Source organism: Chenopodium album, chromosome 15, assembly GCF_948465745.1.
Source record: "Chenopodium album chromosome 15, dcCheAlbu1.1, whole genome shotgun sequence".
In the NCBI taxonomy this organism is placed as follows: Eukaryota; Viridiplantae; Streptophyta; class Magnoliopsida; order Caryophyllales; family Amaranthaceae; genus Chenopodium; species Chenopodium album.
In genome coordinates, this window is record NC_137848.1 from 31984822 (window position 1) to 32011423 (window position 26602).

General features: G+C 37.1%; 1 protein-coding gene across 1 annotated transcript in view; it reads left to right on the forward strand.

The window, feature by feature from the left end:
- The first annotated feature begins 1875 nt into the window (after positions 1 to 1875).
- Positions 1876 to 26602, forward strand: part of LOC145581059 (uncharacterized) — a 68900-nt gene continuing 44173 nt past the window's right edge. Inside the window, exons 1-5 of the mRNA XM_081638129.1 lie at positions 1876 to 2923; positions 2977 to 3613; positions 3749 to 3907; positions 4019 to 5262; positions 5350 to 6326. Coding sequence (XP_081494255.1) covers positions 1876 to 2923; positions 2977 to 3613; positions 3749 to 3907; positions 4019 to 5262; positions 5350 to 6326 — 4065 coding nt within the window. The remainder of the gene's footprint in view (positions 2924 to 2976; positions 3614 to 3748; positions 3908 to 4018; positions 5263 to 5349; positions 6327 to 26602) is intronic.

Genomic DNA, 26602 nt, shown 5'->3' on the forward strand with positions numbered 1-26602 from the left:
TGGATAATTTTGAAGTTTAAAGGAATTAAAGGTCAATTTGTGATGTGATCACCATTGTCCTAAATAAGATTAAAAGTGAATTGATGTATGATTGTTATGTATGGCCTACTTGAATGAGTCGGCTATTAATTAAAATTGTAATCACGTAAAGTGAAACAAGGATGAGCAATAAAACTTTGGAAAGTGTGCACTTCTAGAGTACTGACAATTATGGGTTGGGGTAAACGGTGGTAGCCCGTGGCTTTTCGAGGCTTGTTTGATCAACATGTCCTCTTCTCTTTTGGTATGTACATTTTTATTTTATAATGAAAGTTAGATGGGATCCTAGACTAACTTTGTGAGAATGGAGTCGCGCCCATTCTTGCATTGCGCTAAAGTTTTATTTTAAATGGTCATTTGGGACCAAAATGATTTGGTGGGTTGGACAACCTCGTCTATTGCTTACTCCAAATTAAATTAATCAAACTAAATATAAATTTTCAAGTGTTTGGAACTGGTTACTAAGTGTGTTGAGTCAATTGAATTGTTTAAGTGTGGAGTCTTGATCAATGAATTCGTTTTGTATGTTTATTTACTTTAATTGAGCATGTTAGGTTTTGTACGTTGTAGCTTGTATGTACTCAGCTTTGCTGATTGTGTGCTTTTGTGTGTGTTTTCTTTTGGTCATGGCCTTCGCCTTTCAATGACCCTGTGATGATCCAATTATTACACTTGTATTATTGGGGAGCAGTATTGCACAGGTTAGCTTGATGATGCGAGGTTCGGGGATTTGACATACGCATTGTCAAGGGATTGGTGTGATTGAGAGTATTCGTTCTTTGTGTTGAACTTATCTATGTTTTACTATTTCAATTATTTTTTGGGATTTTAAATATTAGTTTAGTTTAATAAGGGCCTTTATGGTTCCAATTTGTAAGCTTTGACTTATTGGTTTTCTAAATTATATTATTTTAAGATTTAAGTTGGATTTCCGCTGCAATATTTGATAAAGCCTTAACGTTTTAACACGTGGCGGTAACATGCCAATGGTTCTCCACTATTTTATTTAAATTAAGTGGTTTGGAAAAAGGGAGAATTATTGGGGTGTTACAAAGTGGTATCTGGGAGCTTTGGTTAGATTTTTATTACCACTATAGCCAATTTTAAAGTTTTTAGGCGCCTAACGTTTTAAATCTAATCAGTTTGATTCAACTACATTATTTAAAGTTTAATTTAAATTTTCAAAAAAAAAAAAGTATTTAATTTTTTTATTTATTTTCGAATTACTAAATTATTTGAAATAAAATGAATATAATTATTTATTTTATTTTCTTAACTTCTTTGCTTGTTTTATTTATCGGTGAGATTTGGGTAACTTTAGAAAGGGCGTATCAGATAGATTATTTCTTTCTATATGCATTGTAATTAATTCTTTTTCGTTTTTATTATTGTATGAAATAATTATGCAAATTATTTAATTGTTTATGTTTTACCTAACGGTGCTATTTTATTGTGATCGCCTAGTATCATGTTTAAGGTTTAAAGCATGTAATATGGAATTATATGTGATGATTTGTGCTATGTGACATGTGTAAATAATTATTATGTGAAGCATGTAGTTATGTGACTTATAATATATGTTTAGTTAATTATATTGTTTACTTAATGCTTGAATTTTGGAGGGGATCGAATCAAGGGAATTATTTTTCTTGTGCGTAGGAATGATTAATATTTAATAATCATTTCCTTTAAAAGTGACTTATTAGAGGCGATCGTGTGGCCTTGCCCACCTTTCTACCTTAATATATTTTATGAATGTGAGGTGTTATGCAAGTAGAGTTCTTTTGTGTCGACGTTGGCCTAAGAGTGCGTTATATTTCTAGGCAGAGAAGGAGGATGGCTAACAATGATGCTATTAGGCTTCTAGCTGAGAACTTGAACCAAAACCGCAATGATAATCCTAATCCTGCAGGTGAGATGTTTAAGAAGCTTGCTCAGGTCAAACCACCATACTTTAAGGGAGGTGGAGACCCAACTTTTCTGGAGAATTGGATTAGGGAGTTCGATAAGATCTTTGCTGTTTTGAATTGTCCTGTGAATATGAGAGTGGATCAAGCTTCCATGTATTTGAAAGAAGAGGCAGATATTTTGTGGAGGGATAATGGAAATGTACTTCGTGCTGAGGCTAATTTTGGTTGGGAGGCTTTCAAAACCAAACTTAGGGAGAAGTTTTATCCACCATTCTTAAGGAAGCAAAAGGCTCAAGAGTTCATCAATCTGCAAATGAACAATATGTCGATTATTGAGTACTATAACAAGTTTATGAACTTGTCGAGATTTGCTCCTGAAGTAGTGCCTACTGAGGAGTTGAAGGCTCAAAGATTTGAGCAAGGTTTGACTAAACATTTACAGAAGGACTTGGTTGGAAAGACCTTTAAGACTCTTGATAAGGTTTATGGGAGAGCAGCGCACCTGTACAGTCTGAATGTCAGGAGTACACCTGAGAGTGGAAGTGGAAGTGTTGGAGAAAAACGTAAGGATTTTGGAAATTCGAGTAACCAAGGTAACTTTAAGAAGCCAAGAAATGAGAATTCCCAGAATAGGAATGTTCAAAACAATGGAGGATCTTCTATACCTAATGGCCAAGCTGAAAGGCATTACAACTGCAAGAGATGTGGGAAGGATCATCCTGGAAAGGATTGTGATGGGAACTTGGTTGTGTGTAGGTTCTGTAACAAGAAGGGCCATAGGGAGTTTGAGTGTTTCTCCAAACTGAAGCAACAAGGGAATGGGAACAAGTTTACTTCAACAAGCAATCGAGGGAATTCGAATGGTCAAAATGGGAATGCAAAGAACGGAAATGTTGGCAACAACAACTCTGGGAATCAAGGAAAGAATGTCACTCCAGGTCGTTTGTTTGTGATGGCAAGAAGGAAGCTGAAAGGTCTTCTGATGTTGTCACTGGTAACTTTTCTATTCATTCTATTTCTTTTAAAGCTTTATTTGATTCTGGAGCCACCTATTCTTTTATATCTAGTTCTGTTGTGAAACAATTAGGACTAGTTGAACCGAATCCGATTGACTTGCCTATTAGTTTACCTACTGGAGAAGTCGTGAGGTGCACCAAGATGCATAAGGGTTTACCTTTGAGGATTGGAGAGACTGATTTTCCATCAGATCTTATAGAATTTGAGTTGGGTGACCTTGATGTTATTTTGGGAATTGATTGGTTGGCCACTTATAAAGCTAAGATTGATTGTGAGATACAGAAGATTCATTTAAGGAGTCCTTTGGGAAAGACAGTGTCTTATAGACGTTTTGGGAAACCGAAAGGTATGGGAATTATTTCTGCAATGAAGTTGTCAAAACTTGTAAGAAAAGGGTATCCTTTATTCTTTTGTTGTGTGCAAGACTTGGAAAAGAGTAATAAGGTGAATGTGGAAGATGTGACAATTGTGAATGAGTTTTTGGATGTATTTCCTGAAGAGATTTCTGGAATGCCACAAAAGAGGGAATTAGAGTTTACAATAGATTTGGTTCCTGGAACGGCACCAATTTCTAAGGCACCATATAGAATGGCACCTGCTGAGATGGGAGAGTTGAAAGTGCAACTGCAAGAATTGTTGGATAAAGGGTATATTAGGCCAAGTGCATCTCCTTGGGGAGCACCTGTTTTATTTGTGAAGAAGAAAGATCGGAGCATGAGGTTGTGCATTGATTATAGGGAGTTGAATAATGTGACGATTAAGAATAAGTACCCACTGCCCAGGATCGATGATTTGTTTGATCAATTGAAGGGAGCTAGTGTGTTTTCCAAGATTGATTTATGTTCGGGGTACCATCAACTAAGAGTTGCTGATAAGGATATTCCTAAGACTTCTTTTAGGACTAGATATGGGCACTATGAGTTTACAGTTATGCCTTTTGGGTTGACCAATGCACATGCAATCTTTATGGATTTGATGAATCGAGTATTCCATGAGTATTTGGATAAGTTTGTGGTTGTTTTTATTAATGATATTTTGGTATACTCGAAAAGTGAGGAAGAACATAAGGAGCATTTGAGGACCGTGCTGAGAACTCTTAGAGACAATAAGTTGTATGCTAAGTTTTCAAAGTGTGAGTTTTGGTTAGAGAAGGTTGCATTTTTGGGACATTATGTGTCTAAAGAAGGTGTTTTTGTGGATCCAACAAAGGTTCAAGCAGTGAGTGAATGGCCTACGCCTAAGAATGTGTCTGACATAAGGAGTTTCTTGGGACTAGCTGGCTACTATAGAAGGTTTGTGAAGGATTTCTCGAAGATTGCTAGACCCTTAACTACCTTGATGAAGAAGGAAAGTAACTTTAAATGGGATGAAAAGTGTGAACAAGCATTTCAAACTCTTAAAGAGCGTTTAACCACTGCACCTGTTTTAACCTTACCTGATGGAAGTGATGGATTTGAAGTATATAGTGATGCTTCAAAGAATGGATTAGGGTGTGTGTTGCAACAAAATGGGAAGGTGATAGCTTATGCTTCTCGCCAACTCAAATCTCATGAAATCAATTACCCTACACATGATCTTGAACTTGCGGCTGCAGTGTTTGCATTGAAGATTTGGAGACATTATTTATTTGGAGTAAAGTGTAAGATCTTTACGGATCACAAAAGTCTCAAGTATATCTTCACTCAGACGAATCTCAATATGAGACAGAGGTGTTGGTTGGAATTGTTCAATGACTATAACGTGAACATAGAATACCATGAAGGGAAAGCAAATGTTGTTGCGGATGCCTTGAGTAGGAAATCAAGTCATGGTGTGAATGCTTTAATCGTGCCTGATGAGTTATGTGAAGATATGAAGCGTTTGAATTTAGAGGTTGTGAGCTATGGTGAAGTAGAATCAAGGTTAAGTGCTCTTTCACTTGGGAGTTCATTGTTGGATGAAATTAAAGAGAGTCAGAAAGGTGATGAAGGAATCCAATTAGTTAAGGAGAAAATGAGCCAAGGGAAGAATGTAGATTTCAAGATCCATGATGATGGAAGTTTGAGTTACAAAGAAAGATGGTGTATACCAGAAAAGAGTGAGGATTTAAAGAGAAAAATCATGGAAGAAAGCCACAATACTCCATATTCTGTACACCCGGGTGGAGACAAGTTGTACAAGGAATTGAAAGTGTTGTATTGGTGGCCAAATATGAAAAGAGAAGTAGCTGAGTTTGTGAGTAAATGTTTGACTTGTCAAAGGGTCAAGATTGATCACAAGAGACATATGGGCAAGGTTCAACCTTTGGAGATTCCATGTTGGAAATGGGATTCGATATCCATGGAGTTTGTCACATGATTGCCTAGAACCAAAAGTGGCAATGACACTATTTGGGTGATTGTAGATCGACTTACAAAGTCTGCGATATTTATTCCAATAAAGGAAACATGGAAGAAGAAACAATTGGCAAAGGTCTATGTGAAGAATGTAGTTCGATTACACGGAGTGCCTAAGGACATCATCTCCGATCGAGATTCAAGGTTCTTGTCCAAATTTTGGCAAAAGGTTCAAGCCAACTTGGGAACAACACTGAAAATGAGTATTGCGTTCCACCCAGCAACGGATGGACAAACTAAAAGGACCAATCAAACCATGGAGGATATGCTAAGGGCGTGTGCCTTGGATTTTCAAGGTACTTGGGAGGATCAATTGGATTTGATTGAGTTTTCTTACAATAATAGCTACCATGCTAGCATTGGCATGGCACCTTTCGAAGCATTATATGGTCGAAAGTGTAGAAGTCCTGTATGTTGGAATGACTATAGCGAGAATCTTGTTTTAGGAATAGAGTATATTGAGGAAATGGTGAACAAAGTGAAGTTGATTCGTTCAAAAATCCAGGCTGCACAAGATAGGCTGAAAAGTTATGCCGATTTGAAAAGGCGAGATGATGAGTTCAATGTGGGTGATAAGGTCTTTTTGAAAGTCTCACCTACAAAAGGAGTGATGAGATTTGGAAAGAAGGGCAAATTGAGTGCCAAGTATGTAGGTCCTTATGAAATTTTGGAACGTGTAGGCAAAGTTGCTTACAAATTGGCATTACCTATGGAATTTGAGAAAATGCATGATGTGTTTCATATCTCTCAATTGAAAAAGTATGTTCCTGATTCTAAGCACGTGCTACAACCTGAATCGATTCAGTTGGATGAGACTTTAACTTATGAGGAAAAGCCTGTGAAAATTTTGGATCATAAGGTGCGTAGTATGCGCAATAAGGATGTGAAAATTGTTAAAGTTCTTTGGTCAAACCAAGAGTATGAGGAGGCTACTTGGGAGACCGAGGACGATATGAGAAAGAGATACCCTAAGTTATTTGATGAGGTGAGTTACGAGGGCGTAACTCTTGTTCTTTAAGGGGGGTAGAATGCGTATAATTTCGCGCTTTTTGCCTTATTTTATGCTATTTTGTGGTGTTTTTATGCTATTCATAGCTATTTTATTGTTTACGTATCAAGTGAAGTGCGTAAATTGGGATGGTGATAAGATATTAGTGTCAATATTATGACACAACTGGAATTCTAGCAAAATAATTTTGAAAATTTTGAAATGGGTTTATGCAAAAGTTTCACAATTTAAGGGATTTTGTGCTAAGTTTCGGGACGAAACTTCTTTTAAGAGGGGTAGATTGTAATCCCCTGTATTTTTAAATATTTTATAAATGAAAATTTATTTTATTTATAATATTTATTTGTATTTTTCCGGATTTTATTTTAAAAACTTTCAAATTATTAATTTGGGTCGATAATTATTTTAGTAAAAATTATTTTATGAGCTTTCATTCTACAATCTATGCCATACAAACAAAGCCTAGTCCATTACGTTTACCTAAAGGGCCCATTAATTTTATGAGGCCCAATACTGCTACTTACCCTACAACTCCCTCCCCTATAAATACCCCATACATCCCCAAAATTTTCCCCACACAAAAGGTTAGTCTTATTTTCTCCTTTGTTTTATTAATTTGTGTAATTATAATTATTGATTTATGGGTTTTGATTTTATTGTTTGAAATTAATTTAATTAGTATCAAATTGTATTTTGATGATTAAACTTTATAATTTCAGATTTTATAAATGTCATAATTTTCAGATTTTGTAAATTTTATAACCTAGGGTATTTATTTATTGAAAATCACGATTTTAGGGTTTTTACGAACAATTGATTTAGGACTTTTATAGTAATGATGTTTGAAATTTTGGTGATTATAACTACTGATTAGTTTAAGTTAATCCAAGAATATTTTGAACACGTAAATTCGTGTTTTAATTCTTAGATTTCCATTCGTTAATACTAATCCCGTTTTAATCTCGATTAGGTTCTGAACACATCCGATTTTGATAAAAAAAAGTAGTGTTTTCCATGTGGAAACAATGTATTAAGAAAGACTTACTACCTTTGGTAGTGAGCACCACCCTCTCGTGGCCAAATTCAGCCTCTAAATATGATTTTCGGGCAGTTTTTGATTTTAAACGAAGTTTTTTTTATGCTTTAAATTTTATCCTTGAGTTTTAAAGGGTTTTTGATTAGTTTAAAATGCTGGAATTTTATTTAAAGTTGTATAATTGTGATTTTAATTAAAGGGTATGATTACCCATTAAAAAGGAGTTTAATTAAGGGTTTTTAAATAATTTTCAGATTTTTTTTAAGTAGTCTAAAGTAAATTTAAGTTGCTAGAAATTTGGTTGAGTATTAATTTATTGTTATTGGTTGTTCTCTAGGAAGTGATTATTCCCTAGGAGACTTTTAAGTGATTAAAAGTGGCACAAAGGATTGTTTATACGAGGTACGTACATGTCTACTTCGTTGTAAGTAGTATCATGTTTAGGTACCAAAAAGAAATAACTTAGTTTCATGTTTAGAGAACTCTTGGATGGAAATTGTTTGGTTATACATTTAATTAATTCATGTGCTTATGTTTATGAGACATGTTTTGGTGAATCGATTATGTTTGTATGGAATTATGGATGCAAGCATGTTGAATTATATTGGGTTAATTGTTTGTATGGAATATTGATACAAGCATATTTTTATTGGATTGGTTTATTAACCACATTTGGATTGTTGAAGGGTTGGAATTGAATGGTTTAATTGGAATGAATTAATTAATTATTCCACAAGGTTTTATTATTTTATTTATCACTCAAGCATGACTTGTTAGTATGTTGAGTAAAAGTGGATTAAGCCGAAATGGCTAGGTGGGTTGACTAAGTTCAACAATTTTGGATAATTTGGAAGTTTAAAGGAATTAAAGGTAAATTTGTGATGTGATCACCATTGTCCTAAATAAGATTAAAAGTGAATTGATGTATGATTGTTATGTATGGTCTACTTGAATGAGTCAGCTATTAATTAAAATTGTAATCACGTAAAGTGAAACAAGGATGAGCAATAAAACTCTGGAAAGTGTGCACTTCTTTGTGAGATCCTAGACTAACTTTGTGAGAATACAGTCACGCCCATTCTTACATTGAGCTAAAATTTTATTTTAAACGGTCATTTGGGACCAAAATGATTTGGTGGGTTGGACAACCTCGTCTATTGCTTACTCCAAATTAAATTAATCAAACTAAATATAAATTGTCAAGTGTTTGGAACTGGTTACTAAGTGTGTTGAGTCAATTGAATTGTTTAAGTGTGGAGTCTTGATCAATGAATTCGTTTTGTATGTTTATTTACTTTAATTGAGCATGTTAGGTTTTGTACGTTGTAGCTTGTATGTACTCAACTTTGCTGATTGTGTGCTTTTGTGCGTGTTTTCTTTTGGTCATGGCCTTCGCCTTTCAATGACCCTGTGATGGTCCAATTATTACACTTGTTTTATTGGGGAGCAGTATTGCACAGGTTAGCTTGATGATGTGAGGTTCGGGGATTTGACATACGCATTGTCAAGGGATTGGTGTGATTGAGAGTATTCGTTCTTTGTGTTGAACTTATCTATGTTTTACTATTTCAATTATGTTTTGGGATTTTAAATATTAGTTTGGTTTAATAAGGGCCTTTATGGTTCCAATTTGTAAGCTTTGACTTATTGGTTTTCTAAATTATATTATTTTAAGATTTAAGTTGGATATCCGCTGCAATACTTTGATAAAGCCTTAACGTTTTAACACGTGGCGTTAACATGCCAATGGTTCTCCATTATTTTTATTTAAATTAAGTGGTTTGGAAAAAGGGAGAATTATTGGGGTGTTACAGTAGAGGCCGAGAGCTCAACATGTTAGGTATCTTGGTGTTGTATTAACGCGAATCAGGACGTCCTGGTAATGGATGGAGACAAACAGGCAACCAACAAGCGATGGTGAGCACCGACTCTGCTAAATGGCAAGAGGCCATGAGATCTGAAATGGATTCCATGTTAAGAAATCAAGTCTGGATGTAAGTGGATTTTCAAATTGAAAACCGACAAAGATGGAAATGTATTCATTTACAAAGCTAGAAAGGTAGAAAAAGGTTACAGACAAATTCATGGTATTGATTACGATGAAACCTTTTCTCCGGTCGCAATGCTTAAATCTGTTCGGATCCTCCTAGCGATTGCTGCATATTACAACTATGAAATATGGCAGATGGACGTCAAAACCGCCTTCCTCAATGGAATTTTGGAAGAAACTATGTATATGACACAGCCTGAAGGTCTTGTCGACCAAAACAATGCTGAGAAAGTATGTAAGCTTAAAAAGTCCATTTATGGGCTAAAGCAAGCTAGCAGAAGTTGGAATCTACAATTCGATGAAGCCATTAGTAAGTTTGGTTTTATCAAGAATCCAGATGAATCTTGTGTTTACAAGAAGGTCAGTGGGAGTGACATCGCCTTCATAGTCTTATATGTCGATGACATATTGCTCATTGGAAATAGCATTTCGATGTTATAGTCTGTAAAGTCCTGGCTTGGAAAATGTTTTTCAATGAAAGACTTGGGTGAGGCTTAGTAAATATTGGGCATCAAGATCTATAGGGATAGATCTAAGAGGATGATTGGATTAAGCCAGAGTACTTATATCGATAAGGTACTGGCACGATTGAGTATGCAGGAGGCTAAGAGAGGTCACCTAACCATGTCACATGGCATAACCCTAAGCAAGAAGCAGTGTCCAAAGACACCTGATGAGCGAGAAATAAAGATGAATCAGATTCCATATGCTTCGCTTATTGGATCGATCATGTAGGCCAGATGTATCGTATGCCTTGAGTGCTACGAGCTGATACCAATTAGACTCAGGAGAGGCACATTGGACTGCAGCCAAGAATATCCTAAAGTACCAAAAAAGGAATAAGGATAAATTCCTAGTATATGGTGGCTCAAAGAATTAGTTTTTGAAGGTTATACCGACGCAAGCTTCCAAATAGACATACACGATTTCAAGTCATAGTCTGGATATGTGTTCTGTCTAAATGGAGGAGCGTTTAGTTGGAATAGTGCCAAGAAGAGCACAACTGTAGATTCTAAAACTGAAGCCGAATACTTGGCAGCTGTTGAAGCGGCTAAGGAGGCCGTTTGGATTCGTAAGTTTGTTGGTGAACTTAATGTTTTACCCTCCATCAAGGGTCCAATAGCCCTTTATTGTGACAACAATGGAGCTATTTCTCAGGCTAGAGAGCCAAGGGAACATCAGAAGGTCAAACATGTCAAGCGGCAATTTCACATGATAAGAGAATGGAAATCAGAGGGTGAAATCATAATTTGTAAAGTTGGAACAAACGACAATGTAGCCGATCCACTTACTAAACCTCTGCCTCAAGTGAAGCACAACAAGCACGTTGAGCCAATGGGAATCAGGCACGTGGGAGACTGGCTTTGATCTCCATGTTTAGTGTTTTAATTAATTTTTGAACATTTTAATGTAAGACACTAAGATGAACCATTCAGGTTTTGGAGTAATTTATTTTCATGCAATTTTATCACTCTGTTTCTATTTAATTGTGGTTTAGAATTAAATATTGAGTCCATTTGATTATGAGAATATTCAAAATAGGGTATCAAGACTAGTCTTGGATAAAGAAATGCCTATTAAGTGAACATTGAATATTATAATCGAAAATTATCCCTAAGCGAGGTCATTTAAATGATGAACGATTAATGACCGATTAAGATTAGTGTGTAGTTTGATTTATAGCACCGTTTCTTGTGCTACAAGGACTTGATTGTCATAAATCTTTTGCACAAGTATTGGTTTACAACCATACTGAATCGACCTATGAGAATACTTTAAGAGGTTTAAAAATCGTCATAAGTATACTTCTCATTATGGCTATCGGAACATCTTTCCTCGACCATGAGTATCGTGAGTTCTCTTGTTTGAGTACTAGTCCGTTTTGATGTTAGTCAAACGTCTGCCATACATGGAGATTATAATGACAACACTCGGATGGCTAGGTCCTCTTAGTAAGAGAAGCTGACAATACAAGACCAGGAATGTCCCCGTACTAACAATAGGGAACATGTCTTCATTGTTTACAAGGCCTCCCGAAGAGCGAGACTATGAAAATGCATAGTTGTGCTCGGATGGATTTTAGAAATCATCTGTTTATAGACAGTCAAACTCGGATTTTGAGAAACACTTCTGGACGTAATAAGGATGAGGAATAATCTTACCTTATAGTTCATGAAGAGACATTAAGTGACATAGGAAAAAGGCTATACACTAAAAGCACACTTGGTTCTTCACAAGTGGGAGATTGAAAGGAATGGTGTCCTTCGAACAAGTGTATTATTCCGATAGAGGGTTCGGAGCTATTGGAAAGCTATTTATTAAGTAAGTTCAAGTGATTGGAATGCCTAGGTGGAGGCCGCTTCCGATCAGTAATATTAATGCATAATTAATATTACACCTTAATCTTGACTGAACCCTTCGGGTCACAGCCAAGCAACTAACGATCCGACATGACGAATTAATTTGGAAGGAATTAATGAGTCGCTCGAGTATTAAATATTTAGACGCCGAAAATTGAGCTAGGAGCATCGAAACCGAGCGTCGCAAGTTGAGTCGAATAAATAAAAGACGAGACGGTAAAATCAATAATAAATCAACAATTTTCCGAAATACCCCTAGCATCGTAATGGCCCGAGAGAACCGAGTGCTAGGGGCATTTGGTATAGCAAGGTGGATAGCATGCGCACCAAGCCGAGTCTAGGCTGGCTGGCTGGTGGTGCGGCATGCTAGCATACCATTGCTAGCAAGGCTGCCAGCACATGGCTAGCAAGCTATGCTAGCATGTTCAGGGGCAGCAGCAGCATTGAGCTAGCAGTGCGCTAGTGTGCTAGCACTGCTAGCAGCGTTGCGCGCATGAGGCTTCGGCCAGCCGCACAGCCGCGCATAGCAGCAGGCCAGCCACGCACACCAAGCGCCAGCTAAGCTGCTTGGGTGCCAAGGCTTTGCCTTCCACGTGGCAGTAGGCCATTGGCGCATTTGGCAATAAGGGAGCCGGTTTTGGGAGCCTTGGGGATCAAGTATTGGTCCCCCCCTTTCCCTTGTGGTCCTTACCTAACCCCTCCTCTTAGAATGCCACTTGTTGATTAATTAGTTGTTGGCTATTTTCTTTTATTTTTGATTTAAAAATAAAAGGAGAAAATTGATTTTACCAACTCTCCTACATTGATGGGAGAGTGAATTTCTCACTTGAGTTTCCCTATAAATATCCCATTTGGGAATTGGGAAAACTCACTTCAGTAAGAACTCAATTAGGCATCTCCACTTGGAAAAAAACCTATAAGTTCATTAATTACTCGAGTAGTGTTTTGGTCCGACTTGGCTAACCTCCAAGTAAGAGCCCCTTGCAATTGTGTTGTGGTGGATATCTTCGGAGGCCGTTGCTCTTGCGAGGCTTAGCTTTCTCAAGTAAGAGCTCCTATGGTCGAGCGAAGTACGCTTCAATGGTAATTTTGGCTTTTCTCTAATCTTGTTATTTATGCATTTTGGTTATATTAATTGTGAGTTTTTTTCCTTAGGCTCGGGTTTTATTTTTGCGGTGAGTTAGACTCATCGAAACCCAACAAATTTCTCAGAAACCAACATACATTCATATATAAGCTAATTCATGGCAAGAATTTCGACATAAAAGCTCAAAATAAAAAACCCCCAATTTAATTTTTTAAGGGTTTCATGCAAAAATGGCTCATTTACAGCAAAATTTGAGACAAAAGGCAAGGAAACTTACATAGATCCTTGTAAGAATTCGAAAACGACGAAGTTTGCAAGAAATTTGAGCGAAAACGGTGAAGAAATGAGTGAGTCGAGCTTGAAAAACTGCGGCAGCTACAAACTAGAACTCGAACAGCGAAGAAATGAAAGAAAAATAGGGAAGAAACTGCGTTTTTTGAATTTAAAGACAAAACAAAGGCACCGGGACACGGTACACCATGCCGCGTCACGGTACTAGGTGCCGTGTCACGATACCACTTGACGCCACGCGGCAAAACACCAACAAAAAATAATAAAAAAAAGAAGCGCGTGAGTAGTTCTACAGGAAGAAAAATGTCGCATCACGAAAAAGAATGCCGCGTAACGGCAGAAGCTGCCGTGTCACGGCGCCCAACCACGTGACACGGTGCACGAGCGTGCTCCTAAAAACTGTCAGCGAATATTCCTGGCATTTTTTACTAATTCCGCAGCAAAGATAAAACGCCGCGTCAAATAAATGTACGCCGTTTGACGACAAATTATACCGTGTCACGGCACTAAGCCACGTGACACGGTGCACACGCGTGACCTGTACACCTCAGGGACTTTTCCAGTGAATATTCCAAGCATATTCCAGGCATCTTTGACAAAGTTTGAATGGCTTTTAGCAGCTTTTTGTCAGTTATTTTTTCACCGAAAACTCGCGGGAAATTATATCTGATATTTAAATGGTACCAAATTTACCATTTTACCCGTAGCAAGCATTAAAGTCACATTTCAAGTACCTAATACGGTCGGACAGTCGGCTTTAAGGTCTAATCGTTTACGACCGACGTTCGGGGACAAGCGAACCATTTAAAGCCCACGTTCGGGGACAAGTGAACCATCTACAACCCACGTTCGGGGACAAGCGAACCATCTACGACCCACGTTCGGGGATAATCGAACCATCATCATTTTTTTAGTGATCATCTCCCAAAGCGGAGACGATTTACGTTGTAAGGTTCGCGATACATAGAGACTTGCAACCTCATCATCAGACAAGTTTTCGGTCGTTGCCACCTCTCGAGGCGAAGAAGTCAGCAATTATATCATCTATCAACATTCTTCAAGCATGGAAAACATTACAACAATCTTCATCCAGTGGATTTCTTCAGGCATATAAAACTACCAAATTTATTTGCCACTGATATACTGTTGTCAAATAAGCATTCTATTACTACTCTTTTATCTATGGAACTAATGTTTTATGCAGGTATCGGCGTATGAAGAGTGATTTAGGGTCGCAGAACGTCTTAAATCATTCTCCGTCCCTATCGAATACTTTGACTATCGTTTACGAAACTGACGTTTCTACAAACTCAGTCAAAGTGGGGGCTTTTGTAGACACCTAAAAATGTCTCCCCAAAACTGAACCCGATGATGACCTAAAAAATTTTAGGCGTCGTTTGAAGTGCGCCTACATTAAGCATGTGTGAATATGCTTGACACTTATAGGAAGTGGGAATTGACGTATACGATTAGGGACAAATAAAGTAGAGAGTCGCCAACAAGTTTTTAAGGAATTTGTAATCCGTTCAAGGATCATTTAAGGCAACCACGATAAGGGACAATAAAAGGCAATAACGATTGACCCGTGAAGGTTACACCCCATTCATAATCCATGAGATTACTAACTCCATATGGTTCGGAACCAAGAAAGGAGGATCGGGGATGATGGGATGAAGTGAGTCATGGAGTCACATTCGCCCGTATTGGCCTCTACTCGATTCTTATAGTGAAAAGTGATTCTTGCGATCTCAAAGGCATGCAAACAAAGATTCAATTTTCTCCAAACTAACATTAGGCTAAATTGGCTGAATATTAATGCAACACATAATTCTAAAATATCGTGATCACTTGATTAAACAACAAGATTAAAAAGGAACCTAAATCGGTCGTCCAAATTATCTTATTAGGCGTGATTTTCAATTACATATTCTTTTTAAACATGCAATATAAAGATCATAATAACAATAGAATAAAATCAACATTAATATTGGAAGCAATTCAACAATAATATCGTTAGTCAAATCAAATAATAATAAACCTAATCATGTTACTAGCAATATTAAAATAAAATAAGTAATTAAATAAATTAATTACTCACATTTCGCGTGCTCCTTTAAATTGCTACATCATGAAATAAATTGTTAGTAACTTCAATAAAAATGTTAATCAAATTGAAACAATTAAATTAAATAAAAAGTAGAGTTGATTTGGTCCAAACCCTAAGTTAATTGTACCTTTCACGCCTTGGTTTAAGTATAGAACTATGGGTATTGTGTGGACTCATTTGAGTGCTTAAGGGAAGTATTATGGAAGAATAGGGAGGCTAGTGTTTAGGCTAAAGAGGAGAAGAGATGATTTTGTGGTCAAGCTTGTTAATGATTGAAAAAGAGGTGATATGACTTCTATTTATAAAAAAAAAGAAAGGTCGAAGAATTAAGATAAAATCCGAATTCGAATCAGAATAAAACTCTTGCGATAGGCAGCAGTTTTTGCGGTTTTTGGTTTTATCATATCTTTTGATCCAAATATTGAAATAAGATACATAAAATGTCGTTGGAAAGCTCTTGATGTCTAATTTCTAACCCTATTAGAAATCAGATTAAAATAGTTTTTAGAATAAAGGATATAACCGAAATAGTGGGACGGTGTCAGTTTTTGATAGAGTTTTGTATTTCTTTTATATCTTTTTCGTTATAGCTCGGAATTAATATTATAATATATCATTGAAAATATAACTTCAAGGGATATCCAACCATCTAAGATTTAGATAAAAAAAAATATGAGGCACAAAAATCATATCTGACCATCTTTGAACGTCTTTCAATTCGAATAGATTTAGGAATTTCAAAAAGTGGAGTTTAATTCAATTTCAAACTCTTTAATCTTATCTTTTCATAAAGGATAATTAAGATCTTTTAGAAACTTATAGAATCTTCCAATTAATCCTAATTGGTTTAGGAATGGGATTAAATCCTTTGGACCCTCCACATGATCATTGGGTCGTAGGTAAGGTGGGCTTAGATTCGGTTTGGGCTCGATTTAGTATTTTGGCCATAACTTATTCGTTATAACTCGGATTTGGGATTATAATATATCGTTGTAAATATATTTTCAAACCCTATCCAACCAAATAATAATTGGATCAAAAGTTTCTCTCAGTTTTGTGATGTGGACATGGAAAGTGGAAAGTAAGTTATTGTTTAAGGAATTGAGCTAGGAATTAGATTGGTTTATGAAATGTATTGGAAATGAATATGGATTTAAGCACTCCAGACTTAACCCGACTAATAATGGCGGTGAAAGGTTGTTCATCATCGGGTTTGGTTTTGGGGAAACATTTTTAGGTATCTACAGAAGCCCCCACTTTGACTGAGTTTGTAGAAACGTCAGTTTCAAAAACAATAGTCAAAGTAGTCGATAGGGACGGAGAATGATTTAAGAAGTTCTACGATCCTAAATCACTTTTTATACGCCGATACGTGCAGAAAACGTTAGTTCCACATATAAAAGAGTAGAGATAGAATGCTTATCAGTCACCAGTGTATCGGTGGCAAATATGTTCGATAGGTATCTGACACCAATGTATTGGTGAAAAATTAATTCGGTAGCTTCTGACACTAGTGTATCGGTGGCAAATGAGTTTGGTAGCTTTCGATTCTTGAAGAAATCCACCAGGTGAAGATTTTGTGAAATAATCTTTAACTTCTCGCCTTAAAAGGTGGCAATGACCGAAAATTTTTCATGCTTGAGGAAAAACTTGTCTGATGATGAGATTGCAACTCTCTGTGTATCGAGAAACTTACGCCGTGAATCACTAATGTTTGAAAAATGATGATGTTTCGCTTGTCCTCGAATGTGGGATGTAAATGGTTCGATTATCCCCGAACGTGGGTTGTAGATGGTTCGCTTGTCCCCGAACGTGGGCTGTAAATGATTCGCTTGTCCCCGAACGTTTACTATAGATGGTTCGCTTGTCCCCGAACGTGGGCTGTAGGTGAGACCTGTAAAATAAAATTTGCTAGAGGACCCTTATAGACTGCGATTGACTTGACCAACTGACTTGACCAAACTTGACTTGACATGTGTATGACTTGTGAGTGTGTGTGTGTATGTGTATGATTTGAGTGTGTGTGCAGACACAAACAAATGAAGATGCAAAAGCAAAAAAATTTCATCATTTTTGTCATGAGTGGAGGGTACCGACTTTCTCCCGAAAAAGAAAGACGTGAAAAAAAAGTTTTGTTTTCGACTTTCCCTCTATGAAAAAATTTTGAAAAAGATTTTGAACTTCCTCAAAAGAAAAGACATGAAAAAGGGAAGAAGTTTTGAACTTCCTCGTTGAGCAATTCGAAATGAATCGTATAAATTGAATTGATTGTCTTGAAAATAATGTATGCATGATGCATGTTCTTAGGCCAGGAGGCTAAGGACAATAACATCATGTGACACGATAGATGAATGAACTTAGGTCATGGAGCTAAGCATCATATATGGTGTAAAGAAACGATCTTGAACGTCACTTAGGTCTGGAAGCTAAGCACGTATATAGATGAAGTGATTGTTGAGTATTGCACAATGAACGTTGCTTAGGTCAAGGAGCTAATCATGATCTGCTTTGTATGATTATAATCATTGATATATAAATGTTGCGAAGCACATTATGCGATGCATGAAACAATGAACATTGCTCGGGTTAGGAAGCTAAGCAAGTATACAATGTTTCTTCTAATAAATGTTGTCTTGAAAGATAATGAAGTATGTGTGGTAGGGAAACAAGATTTCATGATAAAGGGTTCCTAAGGGAAAGATGATATGGCTATGTATATGTGAAAGATGTATGTGAATGTGATACTAAGACTGGTTGCAAAGGCTGTGGTGATGGAAATAGATGTGAGAAGAGTCAAAGATGATGAATTTTTAGGCTGGAAGAGCTAAGTGATGTGGTTCAAGCCCCCAAGTCTAGCTCTATATGGGTAGGGATAAACATTGGACATGACTCGATCATGTGTGGTTATGAATGTTGACATGAATGTGAGTATGAATGAGGCCGCACCTTATTGTGAGGCTGCCTACGTATCCGTTAGGAATCAGGATGAACGTAGCCCTAAACGAACATTGCACAAGTGTATGTACACCTCAAGGAGGTCTTTCAAGGGTTGTAATGTGGTTAAGTTGATGGCTTAAGGAAGAAAGGGGTAAAACGCTCAAGACCAGAGAGAAGCCCCTAAGATATGCAATTGTGTATTTGAAAATTTGGACTTTGCAAGTTTTATTTTTCATATATTTTTTTGTTTTGAATTTCTTTTCTTTTTTTTCATTCTTTTTAATCAATGTAGGCAATCTCGAATCATGCGGTCCATCAAAAACTTAGCATTCATGTTTCTTAGGCACGGTACCAAGAATTCGATGAGAGACGCAATTCAAGACGTGTTCGTATCCAAGACATTAGAACACTTGCCTTTAGACATTATTACTTATTTACTTATTCTTTTTTTTATTATTATTTGAACTTGCTTTCTGAATGTTACACAAATTGCACACCTTCCCATCCCGGGGTTAGGAGAATGTGGGTTGAATAAATGAAGGCCAAACATTAGACGAGGATCAAAATAGTTTGTGTCAAGAAATGGAGTGTATGTTTGAATGGTTAGTGAAAAAAATGGGTTGCAAAGGTGCGTCAAATCATTGGTGTACCTTGTGTTCGGTTAAGAAATTGATTTTCTTTTTTCTTTTTTTTTTCTTTTTTTTTTATAAATGATCGAGATGTATAGAATACTCAATTTATTGATGAAAATGGTGAATAAGCTAACAAAATTATCAAATTACAGAAAGGGAAATCTATGTTAGACTTGAATTGGGGAAAGGGAAACTAATAAAAAGAAGAAATCATAAAATCTCGCGCGAAGGGCTCGCCGTGCACCTTGTCTTTATTGTTGCTTGTCACTTCTTACCACCTGGAGGGACGGGAAGTTTATTGGCATCTACTAAGTCTTGAATGGCGTCCTTAAAATTCCAGTATTGTTCGATAGAGTGACCCCTTCCTTGATGGTACTTGCAATGGGCATTCGGATTCCATTTGGCGCTCCTTTCTTCAGGTTTTGGCTCTAGAAATGGCCCAATAGGTGTGATCAAGCCTTGACTGTAGAGGCGATCAAAGGCTGCATAATTAGTCATTCCTAAAGGAGTGTAAGTTCTCCTTTTCTTGGGCAATTGAGCATCAAGAGCTAACACTTCATTAAGATCAACTCGGCTTATATTGTTGGAAGTATTTTCATGCTTAGAAGACAAAGAAGAAGGAAGGTCGTTCTTCTTGTTTTTCCATGTGTTGCTATTGTTACTACCAGCAGTCTTTAATAGCTCGTCCTCGATGTTGATGCCGATATCATATACCGCTTCGAAAGTGTTCAGTGGAAGAAATTTGAGATGTTTCTTATACTTGTGAGTTAGATTATGGATAAAGAGGCAAACCATCTCTTTCTCTTTGGGAGGATCTACCAAAATTACAGCCGTTTCCCTCCACCTGTTCAGATAAGCGGTGAAACCTTCATTCTCTTTCTGTTTGAGAATGGAGAGTTCACGTTCAGAAGTTTTGGTTTGAATGTTACACTTGTAACGATTCATGAAACTGTTAGTGACATCTTGCCAAGTTGTAGTATGCTTGGCATTTAGGGAATAAAACCATTGTTGGCAAGCACGTTCTAAGGAGAGAGGGAACACCGTAGGGAAGAGTGTTATGTCCAATCCCTTGAGAGCCATGGTTGTAGAGAATGCCTTCAAATGGAATATTGGATTGTTGTTAGGCTTGAATTTTGGAATATCAACAGTGGAGAACTTTTCAGGGAGTTTGTCCTTCATATTTAAAGGAGTGGGAGGCTGTTCCACTGACGGAAGGTGGATTCTAGGTCATTGGAAACTAAAATTCCTCCAATCAAACTAAATTTATAACCAAACCTACACCTAGTAATAGGGCAAGTTCGGGTCGAACCACTAGGAATGGGGGGAAGTTTGCTATGGCCAATGTCAAGCTACTTCGAAAGGTGAGATGGTAGTGTAGGTTATCTAATTTAACTAATCAAACCAAGTAAATCAATATATCAAGACACTAGGGATTTAGGATCCACATGTACTTGCAATGGACACACACTAATCACGTTGGAGATTGATTAGCTAGAGTATTGCGATGAAAGATAGACAATGCAATCAAAAGAGAACAACAAGATATCTCCTAGAGTTCTAGCTAGCGTCAACTACGGAAGACTCTAAGTAGGAACGTCACTAACCAAGCTCAATCGACAAGTGCGAGCTACAAATCAATGTAAGCACACAATGCAATCTAGTATGACAATTAAAGTTAGCTACTCTTTAACTAATCACACACATGCACAAAATCAATCAACCAATTTAATCACAATGCTAAATCAATTAAAAACCCCCAATTAGCTATGATCCATCACTCAAACATGTTTCATCGCATCCCTAGCAAGTAAACTACTCACTATCCATGGAAGAAATCAAAATCAAAACTAAGCAAATCAACAAATTCGTCATCATCATTTCAATCAAACAAATTCAATCAACTAATCAATAAACTTGAACAATCAACAAAATAATTGAAATCAAAAGCTAAAGATTGCATTAAAGTAAAAGAAATCCTTACAAACTTTGATGAAATCAAAGGAAATGTGCTTAGAATCAATCATCAACCATGAGTTTCTCTCTCTAAACTATTCTCTAATGAATTATTTAATCTTCGAAAATTTCTCTAATCTCAAAAATTCTTCAATGAATTCTCTCCCTAAAAATCTCTAATCTAAAAATTCTCTCATTTAATCTCTAAAAATAGAAGGAAAATCTATATATATTAAAGCTAACAAAGAGAAGTTAGCTAGATCGTCCAAAATACACCCGTACAAGCGCGGCCTTCTTCAAGAAGATGCGCGGCCGCGCAAAAAAGGGTACAGAATAGGGGGAGCAACAGGCGTGGCCGCTCTAGAGCACCGCACGCCCGTGCCACCGTACTGCGCGGCCGCGCCATTTTCGCACGCGCCCGCACCTGGGAGCAGGGCAGCGCTCTTCCCCTTCAACTTAACGCTCCTCGTGCGCTCCACTTGGTGAGCTTGATGAACACGGAGCATGGCAGATTCTAAACACCTTGGTGGTGGGTTCAACACCAAAATTGGTGCCCCCACGGCTTGAATGCAAGGCATAAGGAAACTTGGAACTTGCACATCTCCATACTTGGGCTTCAAATGGAAGACACTAAGCATCCCAAACAATGCGAAACCCGGAAAGAAACCTCGGGAATCCTTGGACAACGATCTTAACCTGAAAAAGAAAGAAAACTAACAAATAAAAGGGAAAAAGACAAAATAAACCAAGAAATACACGAAAATGGAAAATCAACTAAGGAAAGTGCAAACTAAAGAAATAAAGAGCAAAACTAAGAAAAAAGGATTGAAAAGAGCTATAAAAGCAATCTAAAATCACCCTAAAAGAGAACAAATGAGTGCCATAAATGATCCTCATCATCCACATAGGTGAAATCCTCATAAATCTTGCTCATCTGTTCTTTCAATTTATCAAGGGTAGCAACAGTGACCTTGTTTTGTTCCATGGTAGTGACCCTAGTGGTAAGGGTTTGCATCATGGCAGACAGTGCCTCGATGGATTTGTTGATGTTCTCAATATCTTCTTTAGTGGCCTTTGGAACGAATTGAAAGTAGTTTGAAGGTGATAAGTAATGTGGAGATGGCAAAGTTTTCTTTGAACGCCTCTTAGACCTAAGAGATTATTGCGGTAATGACTCGAACCGTATTAATCTACCCCTGCTCCTTGACCAAGTACTATGAAATAAAATAAATTCACTTAATGGTTTGACGCACTGATCAAAATCGAGAAAGGAAGAGGGAAAGATAGACATTTTAAAATAGGTAAGACAAACTCTGATCCACTCATTTTTATGATGGAAGAAAGAGGTGCATGAACCTAGTATACGATCATAAACGACATGGTGCACAACTCGAGTCGGAAAATAAAGAAAGTGTGTGGACTATACTTGACTCGTGAGTGATTAAGTGATGTTATAAGATTCATGGTATGATCGTATGGCTAGACATGTAAACGGTATAAAAATGACTGACGTAAGGACCAAAAATAGCACGGAAGAATAAAAAAGGCAAACTAACTTGATTAATTTTGTCCAATTTTAATGTTTATTGTATTTACTAGGTGAAAATGGTCAATTGACAATCGTTAGTCTTAAATAAGATCAACCAAAATCAAAGACAAAGAACACATGTTAAGGTTAGCATAAAAATCACAAGAAACTAGGAAGAGGACTAGAATTCTAGAAGAGTTAGGGCTCATGGGCATAAATAAATAAATAAATAAATATAAAAATCTATAATCCTATGTTATAAGAGTTGACACGGATTAAAGGACTTGGCTAAGACTAGCTTGACATGAAAAGATATATAAAAAAAAAAGAAAGTTGACGCTTAAAAGACACGTAAACTGGAAAGGCTGCTGTAGTATATCGGTTATAACTTTTGATTTGTGACTCTTATTGGGACAAAACCAACGCCAAATGAAAGATAAAACTCGAGGCTACAGATCCATAGGTAGCATGACACGTAACACTTTCTAGAACTCCGGCTATAACCAAACCAAGTTGACGCTTGTGCAGGATACGAGAATAAAAATCTGGGTTGACTAAAAAAAAAAGGAAAAAAAGCTATGACTCGACTCTAAAAAAAAAGGTTTAATCATAGAAAAAATAAAAATAAAAATAAAAAGTAAAAAAAAAATGCACATGTAAGCACATTGTCACGCATGATATAATGAATTTCGCAACCTAAAGTCAAGTTCTATGTTCCATTATGGTCAAGCTTTTGAGTGTCAAAGGGTACCATGGTTAAGAGTTTGGACGCGTTAGCAAGGCAGCTTCCCTTGAGGGTGTATGCCAATGGGCGGCTCCGCGAGTTTGTGATGAAACCGAACTCGACTCCATGTTTTGGGTGGAATTAAAAACTCAGATGAACCCTTATTGCCATGAGCGTTTTTGGGTTGATAGAGCTTAAATCCCCCGGGCTAGCCACATACGTAGAACACGTACTATTGTGGCAAAATAGATAAGCTAAAATGCATATGCATATGTTACAATGCCAATTAAATCGCAGGAATACAATTCAAGAATCTTTCAAGTCTCGTTCATTCATCTCAATTAAATACCGATCACTTAAATCGATAAATAACCAAGAATCCTCCCCAGTAGAGTCTCCAAATTGTAGGCGTCGTTTGAAGTACGCCTACGTTAAGCATGTATGAATATGATTCGCACTCATAGGAAGTGGGTATTGACATAATAGAGCCGCCAACAAGTTTTTTTAAGGAACTTGTAAACCGTTCATGGATCATAAAAGGCAACCACGAATAAGGGACAACGATAGGCAACAACAATTGACCCGTGAAGGTTACACCCCATTCATAATCCATGAGATTACTAACTCCATATGGTTCGGAACCAAAATAGGAGAATCGAGGATGATGGTACGAAGTGAGTCACGGAGTCACATTCGCCCATATTGACCTCTACTCGATTCTTATAATGAAAACTAATTCTTGCGATCTCAAAGGCATGCAAACAAATATTCAATTTGCTCCAAACTATTATTGTGCTAAATTGGTTAAATATTAATGCAACATATAATTCTAAAATATTGTGATCACTTGAAATAATAACAAGATTAAAAAGGAACCTAAATCGATTGTCCAAATTATCTTATTAGGCGTGATTTTCAATTACGTATTCCCTTTTATACATGCAATATGGTGATCATAAATATAATAAAATAAACATTAATATTGGAAGCAATTTAACAATAATCCAACAATTAATATATGACAAATATAATAAGAATTGTTAGAAAAATAATAGGAATAAAAGGAACATGATTCCTTACTTTGATTTTGTTTGCTTGCAACTACAAAATAATAAACGCGTTAGTAACTTCAAGGAAATTAATAAAACAATAACTAAATTAAATTAAATAAAGTTTATTTGGGGCCAAACCCTCAAATAGTTCTACTGTTACGTCTTGGTTTAAGGACAGAACCTTAGGTAAAGTACGGACTCCTTGGAGTGCTTGGGGGAAGTATTGTGGAAGAATAAGGTAGGCTAGTGTTTAGGCTAGAGCATAGAAGAGAGAATAGATGACTATTTGATGCCCCGAACTGCAGAAATGAAGCTCATATTCATAGAGGAAATGAGTAGAGGGAACAAACGGAACCCTAAAAAGATAAAACCCTAATCTTGGGGCACCGTGACACGACATGCCTGCCGCGACACGATAGTGGCTGCCGTGACACGGTATAGACGCAGGACACTATTTTGCCCTAAATATGTTCAGATGGATAAAGCGCATGAAATAATGTTCGCGGATTGCACACAGACAAATCCCGTGTCACGGTATATGTACCGTGACACGACAATGGATGTCGCGACGTGGCAATGTCCACCGTGGCGCGGCACGTGGCGCCGTGACACGGTGTACAGTTTTTCCATATTTGCGTCCAAATTCACTTTTAACCTAATTACGCTCGGTTTTTTTAAGTGCCGTTTCATAATTTCGAGTTATTTAGGTTTATTATTCATTAATTGGGATTAATTAATAATAATACGAAATGAATTATAAAGGGTTCGGGCCAAAATACAAATTGGACTATGCTTTGTCTAAACATCAGGACTGATCCATTGATTATTTTGTGAGCTGAGTTTGATTGAACATGGACTTTAAGCACTCTCGGGATTAAATACGCAACCCGACCAATAATGGAAGTGAAAGGTTGTTCATCATCGGGTTTGGTTTTGGGGAGACATTTTTAGGTGTCTATAATGGTTGATAACAAGTTCTATGTCAAGACAAACTATGTGATTACAAGCCTTTTCGGAATGATTGTCTTCTTCTTCCGCTTGTATATCCACATCCACTTGGTAAGCTCTTCTCACTTGGTTCCTGAAATAGGAGCATATAGTGAGTCATTAATGGTATCTAATACCTTATGAATTTCTTATATTCAAGTGTAAGTTTATAAAGAGGATACCTAAGGTAGAGATTTCTCTTCCCTTTGCCTCATCTTCCAGGTACATGCTGCATTTTCTCTTATAGTGGCCCTACCTACTACACTAGAATCATTGCATCTTTGCCTTGTTCCTGAACTCCTTCTTCTTTGCCCCTAGAGCAAGTTTGAGCTTAGTACTTCCGCAAGAATTGGTCCTTTGAAGCTCATGGACATCCTCCATCAGAGAGAGTTTATTCCGATTGGCGGTTAGCCGCATCTTCAATGCAACATAGCCCGAGTGGAGAGAACTTAATAGCATGTGAGCCGCTTGCTCATCCTCCACCGGCTTGCCAATGAGCTCCAAGTGAGTAAATAGCCTTGTCATTCGGAGCATGTGGGCTCGAAGTGGCATTCCGAGTCTTAGTCTAGCATTGTAGAGTTGTGCCCATACCTCTTGCCTCTCCTTAGCAAGGCACCCCTTATGCGGTGGCTTGGTCTTCATGTTGGAGAGTGACCTAGTCACTTCCTCGACGAGACCATCATAGTTGGCTTTGATGCTCTTGGTGACCCTCAAATTAACTATATCCTCTAGAAATTTGAGGAGCATGTCCGGAAAATAGTTGAAGAACTTCCCCTTCGATTGTTCCGGGATGGAGTTTGCCATAAGTCGTGAGACTCTTTTGCAATCCCAACTCCATTCCTCATGAGCCTTATCACTCATAACCCCTTTTGAGTAAAAACTCGATATGGGTATGTCGAGTATGTGCTCTAAGTAGAAATTTCAAAGGGTCTTTCGAAATTCCTCTTCCCACTCCTTAAAGTTCACCAAGTTTAAAGAAAATGGTAACTTTTCGGGAAGTTCTGGGCACATTAGGTTGTTGTCATTGTTAGTTGAAGACATGATTCTACAATTGAAAGAATTTAAAATGAAAAACCATTCATAATAGTTAAATAAGATTGAATTCATGCATATTTATCAAGCTTATTTAAACGTCTTATTCACACATTTAAAATTGTCCCCATTTGGTGAGAATAAGTCAATTCCAAGATCCAAAGAATCAATGAGTAGCTAAGAATCCTTTGGCTTGTCTTAACACTTGATATTCTAAGGTAAGCAACTCTTTGCTAATGGCTCTAAGCCACTCTTGGTTAGATAAATCGTCGCATCTAATGCTCTATCCATTTTGCCACGACATGTTAGGACTCCATCACTCATATCGTTAAGTATAACCAAAACCAACATGCATACCCGGTATGCCTTACGTTTCGTAGGAGTAATAGTGATGCCTCGCTTTGGCGTAGCCCATCACTACTCTCAATAGGTTGATAAGTTTTGTTTTGGAATGGCAAGTTTTAATCAATATTTTA